General features: G+C 41.3%; 1 protein-coding gene across 2 annotated transcripts in view; it reads left to right on the top strand.

The window, feature by feature from the left end:
- ube2f (ubiquitin-conjugating enzyme E2F (putative)) overlaps positions 1-15,509 on the top strand; it is a 176,748-nt gene that overhangs the window by 121,215 nt on the left and 40,024 nt on the right. For both annotated transcript variants that reach the window (XM_073046678.1, XM_073046677.1), the window contains exons 7-8: positions 6,587-6,657; positions 8,362-8,419. In XM_073046678.1, the coding sequence (XP_072902779.1) occupies positions 6,587-6,657; positions 8,362-8,419 (129 nt within the window). The remainder of the gene's footprint in view (positions 1-6,586; positions 6,658-8,361; positions 8,420-15,509) is intronic.

Here is a 15,509-nt window from a genome sequence, read left to right on the forward strand (position 1 = left end):
AGATGGGATGTTGTGTTGAAGTTGTGTAAGACATTGGTGAGGCCTTATTTGGAGTATCTACCTACAGGAAAGATGTTAATAAGGTTGAAAGAGTACAGAGAAAATTTACAAGGGGATGTTGCTGGGTTTGGAGAACCTGAGTTATATGGGTTATATGGAAAGATTTAATAGGTTAGGACTTTATTCCTTGAAACGTAGAAGGTTGAGAGGAGATTTGATGGAGATATACTAAATTATGAAGGTTATAGATCGGGTAAATACAAGCAGGATTTTTCCACTGAAGTTGAGTGAGACTACTACTTGAGGTCATGCATTAGGGGTGAAAAGTTTAAGGGGAATGTGAGGGGAAACTTCAAATATAAAAAATGCCGAGGAATTTAATGTAGAACAAACTGACAAGTAAAGTTTAATTCTGGAGGTCAGCACCACGACGAATGAAATTTTTTTATCATGATGAGCTAAATTGAGGAAAACCATCCAAGGTTCAAGAATATTGACAAAGGTACCGTAGTTGAAAGGATTTAAAATCAGCAGATACTACAGTTAGAAAGGCAAAGAGTTTTAGTCAAGAATCAGGTTCTAGGTTAGAGATTTTAGCTATTATAGAATATCAATGATTCAGAAGGAAAAGTTCCATTCAAATGGCTGTTTTTGTACTTGCTGAACAAGAGCTATCCAACCTAATCCTAACTTCCAGCACCAGGTATGTAACACTGCAGTTCAGGACACATCCGTATATTATTTAAGTGTGATGAGAGTTTCTGCTGTGACTACCAAAGCCTTGCAATACTTCGGTCAGGGAAAAAAAACTTAGCTCCATCATTCCTGACTTGTGTCTTGTAGGTGGAAGAAAGACATAGATGGTCCTGAACTACCCTACGCTGTCTCTGAAGCAGCAATACTCTCAGTCTTGTAGCAGCAATGTGTTTGTGGCAGGCCATTGAATGTCAAGGATAGGTGGTTGAACTCTCCTTTTAGAGATGGTCTCTGTCCAGCACATTTGTGGCATGATGTCTCCTTACATGCAGCCACAAAACAAATAAACCCAATAGAACCCATTGAAGAAGAAAGACTGTCAAACACCCAATATGCAGGAAAAAAAGTTGTGCAAGCTTGATGGTTATGCCATTCCATACCCACACTTTGGATAGTCTGGTCACCTGGCTGTATTTCTACTCCCTGAATATTGGCAGAGACTGAATATCGCAGCACCGGTTTTGAGGTCCAAGAAGGTATGGACAAGAGAGGTGGAGGAGCGCTTACAGGACTGCTTTGAGTCTGTGGGCTGGTCAGTATTTAGGGATTCATCTTCGAGTCTGAATGAATATGCCACAGCTGTCACTGACTTCACTAAAATCTGTGTGGATGAGTGTGTGCCTACAAGAACATACAGTACATACCCAAATCAAAAGATAGAAAGATAGATAGATACTTTATTCATCCCCATGGGGAAATTCAACATTTTTTCCAATGTCCCATACACTTATTGTAGCAAAACTAATTACATACAATACTTAACTCAGTAAAAATATGATATGCATCTAAAATCACCCTCTCAAAAAGCATTAATAAATAGCTTTTAAAAAGTTCTTAAGTAGTTTACTTAAATACATTGAGTCCTAACCCCGGCACTTTAACATATCTTACTCCTGGCGGTTGAATTGTAAAGCCGAATAGCATTGGGGAGTATTGATCTCTTCATCCTGTCTGAGGAGCATTGCATCGATAGCAACCTGTCGCTGAAACTGCTTCTCTGTCTCTGGATGGTGCTATGTAGAGGATGTTCAGGGTTTTCCATGATTGACCGTAGCCTACTCAGCGCCCTTCGCTCTGCTACCGATGTTATACACTCCAGTACTTTGCCCACGACAGAGCCCGCCTTCCTTACCAGCTTATTAAGACGTGAGGCGTCCCTCTTCTTAATGCTGCCTCCCCAACACGCCACCACAAAGAAGAGGGCGCTCTCCACAACTGACCTATAGAACATCTTCAGCATCTCACTACAAACATTGAATGACGCCAACCTTCTAAGGAAGTACAGTCGACTCTGTGCCTTCCTGCACAAGGCATCTGTGTTGGCAGTCCAGTCTAGCTTCTCGTCTAACTGCACTCCCAGATACTTGTAGGTCTTAACCTGCTCCACACATTCTCCATTAATGATCACTGGCTCCATATGAGGACTAGATCTCCTAAAGTCCACCACCATCTCCTTGGTCTTGGTGATATTGAGACGCAGGTAGTTTGAGTTGCACCATATCACAAAGTCCTGTATCAGTTTCCTATATTCTTCCTCCTGTCCATTCCTGACACACCTCACTATGGCCGTGTCATCAGCGAACTTCTGCACATGGCATGCCTCCGAGTTATATTGGAAGTCTGATGTGTACAGGGTGAACAGGACCGGAGAGAGCACGGTCCCCTGCGGCGCTCCTGTGCTGCTGACCACCGTATCAGACCTGCAAATGAGCCAGGAGATTCATAGTTTGCTGAGGGCTAGATCTGTGGCATTGAACTCTAGTGCTCCAGGACTATACAAGAAGACCAGGTACAACCTACGGAGGACTTTTTCAAGAACAAAAGAGCAATTTTGATTGAGGTTAGAGGTGGAATCAGATACATGTCAACGCTGGCAGGGTTTGCAGTCCATTACTTCCTACAAAGTGAAACTTTACATCATGAATGGCAGTGATATTTTACTTGCTGATGAGCTTGAACCCTTTTATGCACACTTTGAAAGGGACAATAAAACTAGAGGTTTGAGGATACCTACAGCATCCAGTGACACTGTGATTTCTGTCTCGGAGGCTGAGGTCAGAAATTCTTTCAAGAGTGTGAATCCACGAAAGGTGATAGGCCCTGACGGTATACCTGGTAGGCTTCTGAAAACTTGTGCCAACCAACTGGTGAGTGTGTTCAAAGTCATTTTCAATCTCTCATTGCTACTGTCCGTATTCCCACCTGCTTCAAAAGGGCAACAATTATACAAGTGGGCAAGAAAGGCATGGTGAGTTACATTAATGATTTTCATCTTGTAATACTCACACCCACAGTAATTAAGTGCTTTGAGAGGTTGGTCATGGCTAGAATCAACTCCAGCCTAAGCAAATGTCTGGATGCACTGCACTTTGCCTATTGCCACAGTAGGTCTACAGTGTATGTGATCTCATTGGCTCTTCATGTGGATTTGGATCACCTGGACAAGTACGTCAGACTGCTGTTTATTGACTATAGCTCGGCGTTTAACACAGTCATTCCTATAGTTCTGATTAAAAGCTCAAAACATCTCCACCTTTCGGATAATCAACACAGGCACACCTCAAGGATGTGTGCTTAGCCCACTGCTCTACTCTCTCTACAACCATGACTGTGTGGTTAGGCATAGCTCAAATGCCATCTATAAGTTTGCTGATGACACAACTATTGTTGGCAGAATTTCAGATGGTGATGAGAAGGCGACAGCTAGTTAAGTGGTGTTGCAGCATCAACCCTACACTCTAAATGTACTGTGGAGAGCATTCTAGCTGACTGCATCACCGTCTGGTATGGGGGGAGGGGCTTGTAACTGTAGAAAGTTGTGAACTCCACTCCATCATGGGAACTAGCCTCTCCAGCATCCAGGACATCTTCAAGGAGCGATTCCTGAAAAGGTGGCTTCCATTATTAAGGACACCTATAACCCAGGACATGCCCTCTTCTCATTGCTACCATCAGGGAAGGAGGTACAGGAGCCTGAAGGCACACACTCATTGATTCAGGAATTGTTTTTCTCCCCTCTGCCATTAAATTTCTGAATGGACATTGAACCCAAACAACGGGTCATTCTGCGCTCTCGGGCCAGGGCCCTGCTGCTTCGATACCTTCTCAGGCCCGGGACCCACCGCCTTGAATTTCAGGGATGCATGGTACTTAGCTCAAGAGTGCAGAGGGAATTCAGATTGGAGATTTTTGAGGCATTGTTGATCATAGTCTGAGACATAGAGAAGTATCTGTGTAATGTCAATGAGGGGATCACATTCAGTGATACACTAACTTTGTGTACTTCAGGTGTGATTTGAATCCCATATTATGCTTTCAGACTTCAAAATTACATTTAAGTACTTAGTGCCCTAAATAACAGTCATCTTTTTTGTTGTTAGTGTGGTAATGTACAGTACAGCACAGGAACAGACCATTCAATCCACAATGATGCGTCAAACCAGTTAAAAAAGCAAAGCAATAACACCCAAACACTAATCTCTCCTACCTACACAACGTACATATCCCTCCAACTTCCTTACAACTATACGCCTATCTAAACATCTCTTAAAAGCCTCTAGTGTATTTGCCTCTACCACTATACCAGACCGTGCATTCCAGTTATCCATTACTCTGAGTAAAAGAACTTGCCCCTCATACCTCCCTTGAACCTATCTGCTCTCACTTTCAATGCATGTCCTCTGGTATTAGACATTTCAATCCTGAAAACAGATACTTCTGTCTACTCTACCTATGCCTCTCATAATTTTATAAACCTCCATCAGATCTCCTCTCAGTCTCCATTGCTCCAGAGAAAACAACCGAAGTTCATTCTACCTGTGAAATCTGGCTAGCAGGGCCTGCAGATAATTCATTTAATCAGCACAGAATCCAGTTGCATTTTTATCTAATGTTTGTCAAGTTTTTGTTGGTAGTCAGGGTTACTTGTCTGAATAAGATTAGATATGACTAGATTCATGCTGAATGTTATTGTAAGATTAATTCATATAATGCTTTCAGTAGATGATTCTTAGTTATATTTCATGTTGAAAGTGGTTAAACATTTCCTCAGTAGATGCTATAAAAACTTTCCTCCTTTTTCTAACATGAGGGGCCTAGTTCAGATCTTCTAATTAAATCTTTATTAGAGTAATGTGTCATTTCTCTGTATGAGAGCACCTATGCTTTGTACCATTGTTGATATGTAGGTGCATATCTGCTGGTATGCTGTAAATGCCAATTAAACTTGGCGTAAATTTGTAGCAAAGAATTGTCTCCAGAGTGCCTTTTAAAGGCAGATTGAAATCTGAATTCAATAGTTCACTTAAATTGATCCCATCAATGGGTAAAAAAATTCTGGAGAAGTTAATGATAGAAGGTAGGACTGAATTGTTGATGCTAGATGAGAGATGGATAGAGCTGGGGAGGTTCTGAGAATGTGGAGAGTTCAGGGGAAGGATAATCAGTGAATAGATTGAGGGAATGGAGATGAAGTGGCTGCTGATTACAAATGTGAAACAATAGATTGTGGAGGAGGCTCTGAATAATTGATGATAGCGATGGATTGAAACAGAGACTGAAGAGTGAATTGAGATTTTTCCATCTTGTCTGGGCTACCCCTAAATTTACTAAATCTGTTGGATTGAATTCCACATATTTTAACAATGGGATTTAAACTCGTGGCCTTTAGATTGTGTATGACTGTGGTACTGTACCTTTTTAACACTTTATAAATTATAACAGGGCTTGAGAAGTCAATGTCAGTCTGTGCGTTAAGCAAATTTCAAACTTCATTTCAGCTCCCAACTTGTGGGACATTGTAGAATACACTGTTCTATTTTGTGAATCAAAGGTTTATTTTAGAGGAAGACATTATCATTGAAAGCAGAGACACAAGAAACTACAGATGCTGGAATCTGGAGCAAAACCAAGTTTGGTCTCTAAACTAAAGGATCAGCACCATATGCAATAGATGAGGTTGCATCAACGAGATCTAATGTAGACTAGGCAACCACTTTGCCAAACATTTACTGTATCTCCATCTGAGGGGTGACTAGTGATTTTGGAATGATTCTCAATTGTGATTAAGATAAAGATGTGGGAGTGACCCAGTTAGTTGTTCAGAATCTGATCCTGGTTATTCCTGAGAAAATGGGATTAAGCTATATGTTTTGTGGGTAGTAGCAACATTTGTATGGTCACTGTGTTCATATCTGAACAGGCACAGGTTCCTCTGCAGTGTCCCAGTGGTACTTCTGGGAAATTTACTGTGAAGTTATTAACTCCCAGAATAATTATCTGATAAATGGGCCTATTCATTCTTTCCACTCAGGAATTCATTGATTTGGCAAATCCCTGGTGATGGAGGGGGAAGAAGTTCGTGTGAAGCATGAACTGCAAAACTTTTCTTGTTATCTCAGATGGAGGAAATTCCTGTTAGAGAATGGTCATGTAGTTCAGCTTCTCAGGAGATTGGCATGCAGTGCTGTAGCAGCACCAGTTATTCACATCCTAACATCTTTACTGTTATTTTAGCAAGCATCGTCCTTGGTTTATTATCTTTCTCTGCTTCCTTTCACTCTTGATTACTCAAGTACAGTTTGAATACATAGGAGTGAAGATGCTGGTTTATTGAATGTTCTCACTGGTTCTAATGCACTAGCAATCATAGCTTGCCCATTCTTTACCCTTATAATCTCACACTTATTTGGAGTTATGGCTGTTAAATCATTTCCCATTTAATGGATTTTTCCTTTGAATAGCAATATGAATGCAACAAATTCCCCATTTCATTCAACACCAGGATGCTGGCCAGACAATTTTAAAAGCATTTTTTTCCCTTTTCTTTCAGCCTCCCAAGGTAAAATGTTTAACCAGAATTTGGCACCCCAATATTACTGAGACGGGAGAAATCTGTTTAAGGTATGACTTGCTTTAAAAAGGACTGTAATAAGCTGTTAGAGTTCATGAGAAGATGCACAATATAATTGGTTGCCTTGAGGTCCTTAAAGTTTCTATAATTCATTTACTCAGAAATTTTGTTTCTTAAAATGATTGCTGTTACAGGAGTTCTAGAAACTCTTTTGAATGGCTTGGGTTTATTCTCTGAGACCAACTGAATTAATGCTTTGAGATGAAGTCTAGTGATATAGCAGCAAAGCATTAAGCTCCCTAAGAGGTTTTTTTTTTGCCTTTCAGTGAGTTTCTTGATGATTACCTCCATGTACTGTACTTGTTCCATGCTCTTTTATACCTGTGATTAATAGAATCTGTTTAATTTCACAACTGATTGTTATTTCCAAAAGAAGTTCACAAATTTCTGCTATCTTAAAGTGCACCATGGCTTTACTTCTGAAATATCTCATTGTTTCTTATTTTAAATATCCTCCAGGGCTATAATATCTTTCCTGCATTGTAGCAGAAGTTCTCAGTCAATGAGAATGGTTCTGAAATGGATAAATTTCAGCCATAATGAGATGGATTCATCACCTCCAATTTAATCATTCGGGTTTCTTGAAGTTAGAAAATTGTTCATGTTCATAATTTTTCTGACAGGAATGCATTCTGCCATAAGTGCAATGCATCATGTTTTCTGTGCTTTAGAAGTGCAGCTCTCAGTTTTTCTGTAATTAATGCTTAAACTCCATGAGATCAAGAATATTTCATTCCTTTGTATAAAATCACACTAGGATGCTTACATAGGTCCGTGTCCTCAAAGTCTTCCAGCTTATTTGACTATGAGGTCCTCTGTTTGTCAGGGTTGACCATGGATGTTGCAGCCCAGTTGTCTATGTGATCTGCAAACCATGGCAGTATGATACAGAGAGCAACTGTTGTCCCTGTAACAGGTTCCCCCTCACCACCAAGCTGATAAATACAAAGGAATGGCAGAGACCGATACAGATTGCCAGCCAGTGTTGAACTCAACGAGGGCTGCCTAGGGAATCCAGCTTCAAATTTTTCCTTGGGGTTTGCTCCTGGAGCTTTCCCCATGAGTAGGCATAGCTGCAAGACAACAGAGGTTTCAGACTAGAGTTTTCCCTCACCTAGATGAGCTGCCTACCATGGCTACGTACCTGCCCAAAGTGACTGGTTTTAAGGCACCAGTAGCCTACCATTGTCCCTTTTCCTGTCGGTAGAAATGGGTCTGCCAGGTTTGTAGCTAAACCACATATGAAGGCCAAGAACTGGACTTCGTTGTCGGAGGCTATTTGAGACGCACGCCATTGGGAGCATTTAACAGGATCATATCCCCATTACCACCCCTGGCTATGACACCCCTAAGGAACCATGAACATTTGACAATGAAAGAAATCAATTCTGAATAACACTTTTAAACTCTTATAGACAAATCAATTGCTTTCAAGGGTTCAGTACTTTATTCATTTGCTTCTGTGTTTTAATTCCTGTACCATACAATTAATAGTTTTAAACAAAATTTAAGAGACAAGTGGCTACTCTGATTGAAATATGGTGTTGTGTGAGAAATAGTTGAGATTCACTCCAAAATCTAAAAGCAATGAATCCTGTTGTAAAGTTTACTCATGGAGTCATCTCCTGTAATGGAATGCTGTCAACCTCTTTGTTGTATCCTCTGCCTGCTGAAACCTTGCCTGTGTTTTGCAGCTTGCTGAGGGAACACTCGATTGATGGCACAGGCTGGGCTCCAACCAGGACTTTAAAGGTACTCTTATCATTGAGAACCACTAGTTATTTTTCTTTCTCCCCACCCCCTCGCTTCCTCCCCCTTACCCCTCACCCCCTCCCCTGCCCCTTTCACCTTCTCTAAGTTTGCCCTGGGAATAAGTACTAAGTAACATAGTAACATTGAGTTGCTGTGCAGTTTTGGTCAAACTGAAATCTGTTCAATCCCATACTGTAGTAGTAGCACAGGTCAAGGTTAGATTTTCTTGTTGGGCTAAACCACCTTATTATCTCTGCATGGTAGATAGTTCATTTAGGTCTGACCAAGCTCCACTTCAGACAAAGCTGAAAGTAATGGGAACCCAGAGTAGAGCATAACAGGGCAAAAGTCAAACTTGTGAGAGTTGTAATCTTCACCTTGTAGTTATCGAGTCCTATAGGGTTAGTGCTTGGTAGTGAGAGGTCATTAATCTATGTAACAAAGCCAACCACAAACTTGACAAAACTGAAAAGTGGAGAATAATAGAAACACAGGATGTGGTTAGAAATTTACGGAACTTGGGCACAGATAAATATCAGAAGCATACGGTGTATGAAATTAGGTCAGAAATTCACCACAGTTTCATCTCTCTTCTCATTCCCTTTGATTCATCATAGGTACGTTTCTGGTGCCTTTCAAAGCTAATTATGCCAAAGCCTGGCCTGTCAAGCTGCCAGAATCATTAATTTGAAGACAATGATATAACTTTGATGTGAAAACTGTGGTGTATGTATTGCTAATTTAGTGAAAACCCCTACTGAATATATTGAATAAAAGCTGTGCTTACATTAACATGTGGTCCACTCTGAGGAAATAAATGACTTTCAATCCATCACTTTTGTCGTGATATACTCTACTCTGAGTTCGCATTGCTTTCAGTTTTGTCTGAAGTGGAGCTTGGTCAGGCTTAAATGGACTATCTACCATCCAGAGATATTAAGGTGGTTCTGCCCAGAAAGAAAATCTAACTTGACTCTGTACTACTACAGTCCTTAATAGTTAAATTTATTTAAGCTGAATTTAACTTTGTAGCGATAGATAGATTGAGCCACTCTATTTGACCATCTGGGCCATTTTCTTTTACTGTTTCCCCTTCCATAAGGTACTCACTATCCACTGTGTAAAGAAGTTATCTCTCAGGTATTTTTTAAATATCTCCCCTCTGTCCTGTCCCGCTATTCCCCAAAACTCATCAGTGCCCTGGCATTCACTGTACAAGTCCTACTATGGTTTCACTGTTGAAACTAATCACCTCACACTTAACTAAGTTGAAGTTCATTTCTCCAACTGATCAATAACTCTTTACAATTCATTGTAACCTGCTTCACCATCAAAAAGACTCCCTAATTTAGTGTCAGCAGAAAAATTGTTAATCATGCAATGTACACTCACATCCAAATCATCTACATACATAATGACTAACAGAGGTCCCAATATTGACCTTTGCTCTCTTCATTAGTCACAGTCCTCCAATCGGAAAATCAAACCTCAACCATCACCCTCTACTTTGAGGAAATTTTGAATCTACCTCGTTAGCTCCCACTGAATCCTGTGCCTTCCATGATGAATTTTGTAGACAACATCTATTACACACCCTTCATCTACCCTCTCAGTAACCTATTCAAAAAGAACTCCAAAAGACTAAGCAGCCATGGACTCCCATGCACAAAACCATGCTGACTACTCCTGACCAGGCCCTGATTATGCAAGTGAAGGTAGATCTAGTACCTCAGAATTCCATCCAGTATCTTCCCTCCAACTGAAGTCAGGCTTCAAAATAAGTACGTAACTCTCCCCTTCTTTCTAGAAAAGAGGCTTGTTCCCTTCCACCACCAGCACCCTCCTCCATCTGGTGTAACTGGCCCTCACCCTCAACAATTTATCTTTCACTCCTGTCACTTTCTCCAAACTCCAGGTGTAGCCAGTTAATGCCTGCCGTTTCGTTGGCTACGTAGAACAGTCCATGATCCAACCCTACACTGGAAATGATCTCCCAACTCTTTCTGTGCTAAATAGACAACTGGTTTGGTGTTGTTTCATGCATCCATGCTGAACTCATCAGTTTATTCAACTTTGCCTCCCTGCCCTCCAATTTACTTGGTCTATCTTGGACACCTCTCTCCCCTTTCTTGATCTACTGTCCACTGATATTTTACAGTATAAGCCTACTGACTCTCACAATTATCTTGATTATTCCTTTTTTCATCCTGTCACTTGCAAAAATACTGTTCCCTTTTCTCAGTTTCTCTGTCTCCACTGCATCTGTTCTCAAGATGAGACTTTCTTTTCCAGAATGTTTGAGATCTCCTCCTTCGAAGAATGTGGTTTCTCTTACTCTACGATTGATACTGCTTCACCTGCATCTCCTCCATTTCCCAGACATCTGCCCTCACCCCATCTTCCTGCTGCCAAAGCAGGAAAGGTGTTCCTCATGTGCTTACCTTCCACCCCTTGTCATATCATTCTCCATAACCTTCTCCATCTTCAACAGGATCCTACAACTAAAAACATCTCCACACCCCCACCACTCTCCGCATTCCACGGGGTTTGTTCTCTGTGCAACTCCCTTCTCCACTCATCTCTCCCCACTGACTTCTGTCCTAGCACTTAGCTCTGCAAGTGGGACAAGTACTACATCTGCCCCTACAACTCCTCCCTCACCACTGTTCAGGGCCCGAAAGGTCACTCATTTTAATTCTACTTCCTATTCCCATTCCGACATGTCAGTTGGTGACCTGCTCTACGATGAGGCCACTGTCAGGCTAGAGGAGTAGCATCCCATGTTTCCTCTGGGTAGCCTCCAACCTGATGACATGAACACCGATTTCACCAATTTTAGGTAATTTCTTCCCCCTTCTCCTCCTCTCTTTTTCCATTTCCCATTCTAGCTCCTCTCTTACCCCTTCTCTTCTCACCTGCCCATCACCTCCCTCTGTGCCCCTCCCCCTGTCCTTTCTCCCATGGTTCACTCTCCTCTCCTATCAAATTCTTCTTCAGCCCTTTATCTCTTACTCAGCTATCACCTCACAGATTCTCAGTTCATCAGTCAACTGTCAGCTTGTACTCTTTCCTCTTGACACCCACTTTATTCTGGGTTCTTCCCTCATCTTTCCACTCTTGATGATGGGTCTCAACCAGAAATCTCTCTATTCCTTTCCATAGATGCTGCCTCACCTGCTGAGTTTCTCCAGTATTTTGTGTGTGTTGCTCTTTGATTTCTAACCTAGCCTTCCATAAGATGCAGCTGCCACTTGGTCAGATCGGGAGGTATGACCACCTTAATGTGCTTCAATGCTGTCGCTTACCAACTGTTCCTTTGCCTTTAAGGTCAGCCAGTTGAAACCAGCTAAATCCTACTTAATGTTCTCAAAGCTAGCCCTTTTCCAGTTCAGAACTTTAACCTGTGGGCCTGTACCATCTTTTTCTATGACTGGTTTAAAACTAATAGAATTGTGGTCACTGGACCCACATTGCTCCTCATCTGCAACTCCAGGTGCTTGGCCCACCTCATTCCCCAAGAGGAGGTACAGTATTGCTCCTTCCCAAGTATTCCTACTCTATATATGTATGAGGAAACTGTCTTGCATGCATCACACAAAATCTGCCCCATCCAGGCCCTTTGCATTCTGAGTGTCCACAATGATACTGGAAAACAGAAATCTCCACTAGCTCTACCCTGCTATTCTCTCAACTCTGTGAGAATTGTTCTCAACAAATCACTCTCCAAGTCCCCACTGACTTTTTGGGCGGTCTATAATGTGTCCCTACAAAGGTACCCCCTTTCTATTACTGATTTCTTCCCAAATAGCTTAATTTGATGATCACACAAGAATAAGCTCTCTAAGCATTGTTTATCAAAAAAAAAGCAACACCCCTTCTACTCCTACCTGTTTCTTTGTCAAGCCTAAAGTATTCCAGACCACTGAGATGTCAATGCTGCCCTTCTCTCAGTCACGTTTCTGTCATGGCCAGTCTCTAGAGGCAATCCATGTCCTTAGTTTGTTCACATTTGTCTCAGAGTCAGTTTCTGACTTAGATTTATATATCACATGTACATTGAAACATACAGTGACATGTGTCATGAATGTGCTGGGGCATCCCACAAGTGTCACCACACATTGGGAAATGATTTTTTTGGTGGGAATGATGCCTGTGTCGTACAGTCTGTTACTTGAGAAAGACACATGGGGTATATTTACTGTTGTCATTGGCAAATGGTTTTTTTGTCGCACCTAAAAATAGCTTCATGATAAATGTCACCTTGGCATGTTGCTGTGGCATGGCATTTTGTGAGCACTTGTGATCAGTAGCCACAGAGCCAAGAAACTGGTGCAATGTTTACCGTGGCATAATTGCATGCCGGATGGAAAGCACAAAGGGGGTTGACTTTTCATTTATTTCCACATTATCATGTATAAAATCTTAACAGACTGAAGTCGGATCCACTGCTTAAGCAATTCACTAGGAGCCTGCAGAGTAGAATTGTAACATCTGCCACGATACATGATCCTGTGCCTGAAATAACTGAGCCATTCCATTGCAGGCAGTTAATCAAATCTATTGGGGTATAGTTCTGCCTTTTAAAATTGTATCCCTTGCTGAGAAATAATCCTGAAGGCATCTTCAGCTGACACAAAGCTTCTATTTATGTTGCTTCTTTGTTCTGGAAAAGCTCATCATTCAGTCAATGGCAGTTTAGTGTTTTGGGTACAGGCCGTTAATCTGTAACTGTTGAAGGATATACTGCTAAAATGTATCCTGCCTTTTTATCAGGTTTTGCGTAGGCAGCTTTCTTTTCAGTGTTTTGATACCAGATTTGCCTCATTTTTATTTGAAATTATTCGAGTAGTGTATTTGAAGCTTTGTAATTTGCAGTCAAATTGGGTATTTTTTAATAATTTTAAGTTTACTTCAGCAACCTAGTGTCAAAAGGATGTGATGGTGTTGGAGAGGGTGCAGAGGAGATTCACCAGGATGTTATGAAGGGAGACTGGAGAGGATGGTTCTGTTCTTCCTAGTGTGGAGGTAATTCAGGAAGTAACAGTTGAGGTATATAAAATTAGGGGGGGAGGGATATAGTTTGAATAGACTGCGGCAAGCATTTTCCTATATCAGATAAAACTAGAGGACATATGTTTAGCGTAAGCAGGTGGAGAAATTCAGAGGGGAAATAAGGGGGAAATCTACAAGGGGTGATTGATAAGTTCTTGGCCTAAGGTAGAAGGAGTCAATTTTAGAAAACCTAGCACATTTATTTTTCACCCTCCCCTAGTGTTGCCACCATGTCCTCGTGGACCTCCTTGGGTGATAAGCCCTTGAGACCGAGGTAGCGGATGACTGCACAAAGGCTGATGTTGTCCATTTTCTCAGACAGTGCTTACTTGCAATTTTCAATTATCTGAAACAGAAATACCACAAAAGTTATTAACTTCAAACTTACTGCATAATCACTCAAAGAGTTGACCATGTAATGAGAGCTGTATAACTCATCTCCTTCTACCTTAGGCCACAAACTTATCAGTCACCCCTGCAGTGGACCACTTTCTGGAGGTCCAAGACGCTGACTTCTACAAAGTATGCTCCACGGCTGCTGGACTAGGTGTGTAAATGTAGGAGGGGACAATGTTGAAAAATAACTCTGCTAGGTTTCCTAAAACTGACTCCTTCTACCTTAGGCCATGAACTTATCACCCCTCATACTTCACCTAGAGAGTGGCGAGCCTGAGAGTGGTTAAAAGTTGGTCTCTGGAAGTATTTAAGTGATTAGATAGGCACTTGAATTTCTTTGACGTAGCGGGCTATTGTTCAAGTACTGCAAGATGGCGTTAATATGGAAGGGTGCCCACTGATCTGTGTTGTTCATCTGTTATTAATTCTGCATTATGACTGTGTGAACCTGAATACCTCTGAAAATTTTCCTCCCCACTGTTGTAACATAATATATGTAGATACCAGCTTCAGGAGATCTTCACTCTGACTCATCTCACTAACTTGCATGGGAGAGAGATACCTGGCAAAATAAATAGACAGCATCACAGCATTAATCCATGTTCACAGAAATATGTGATTGGCATAACTTATGGACTATCATCTTATGAATCAGAGAAATGCCCAGTTTAGATGTCTGAGTCAGATATGCTTTCTTGAACGTAACACATTCCAATGTTCTAAAAATGATTTCCAGCAAAAAGAAGTCAGTAATTTCCCATAACGTGATTAACTTTGTAATTGTGCGTCTTGTGCCTTTGAAGTCCTTCAATAATGTTTTACTTGCATCCAGCTGAACCTTTACCTAAATCATGAAACTGTTAGTTTCTGTTACATTTGAGCCATACTTGATGGGATGCCATGTTGTCAGTGGTTCCATCTTTAAATCCCTTAACATGCACCCTGCACAGAATCACTAGACAAAGTTTAAAAAACCAACTATAACAAGTTTACATGTACCATAAAGTACCAAAGGTACCAGATTTCCCCCGTGCACCAGATCCCAATCCTGACCAAATTTTAAGAATTACACTCTCTTTATAAATAACCCCATTTAAAGTCTCTTTCTGCATCAACTGTCCATAAGACGAAAGAGCAGAATTAAGCCATTTGACCCATTGACTCTGCTCCACCATTCCATCATGGCTGATTATATTATCTCTCCCAAGCCCATTTTCCTGCCTTCCTCCCTGTAACCTTTGATACCCTCACTAATCATGAAACAATCAACCTCCACTTTAAATATACCTAATGATTTGGCCTCCACATCTGTGGCAATGAATTCCACAGATGCACCATCCTCTGGCTAAAGAAATTCCTCCTCACCTCTGTTCTAAAGGCATGCCACTCTATTCTGAGGCTGTGCCCTCTGGTCTTAGATTTCTCCACTATAGCAAACATCCTCTTCACATCCACTTTCAATATTCAGTAGGCTTCAGTGAGATCGCCGTCATTCTTCTAAACTCCAGCGAGTACAGACCCAAAGCCATCAAATGCTGCTCATATGTTAACCCTTTCATTCCTGGGATAATTCTCGTGAAGCTTCTCTGGACCCTCTCCAATGCCAGCGCATCCTTACTTAGATTTATTTACTTTATTTATT

This window comes from Hemitrygon akajei, chromosome 5 (genome assembly GCF_048418815.1).
Source record: "Hemitrygon akajei chromosome 5, sHemAka1.3, whole genome shotgun sequence".
Lineage (NCBI taxonomy): Eukaryota > Metazoa > Chordata > Chondrichthyes > Myliobatiformes > Dasyatidae > Hemitrygon > Hemitrygon akajei.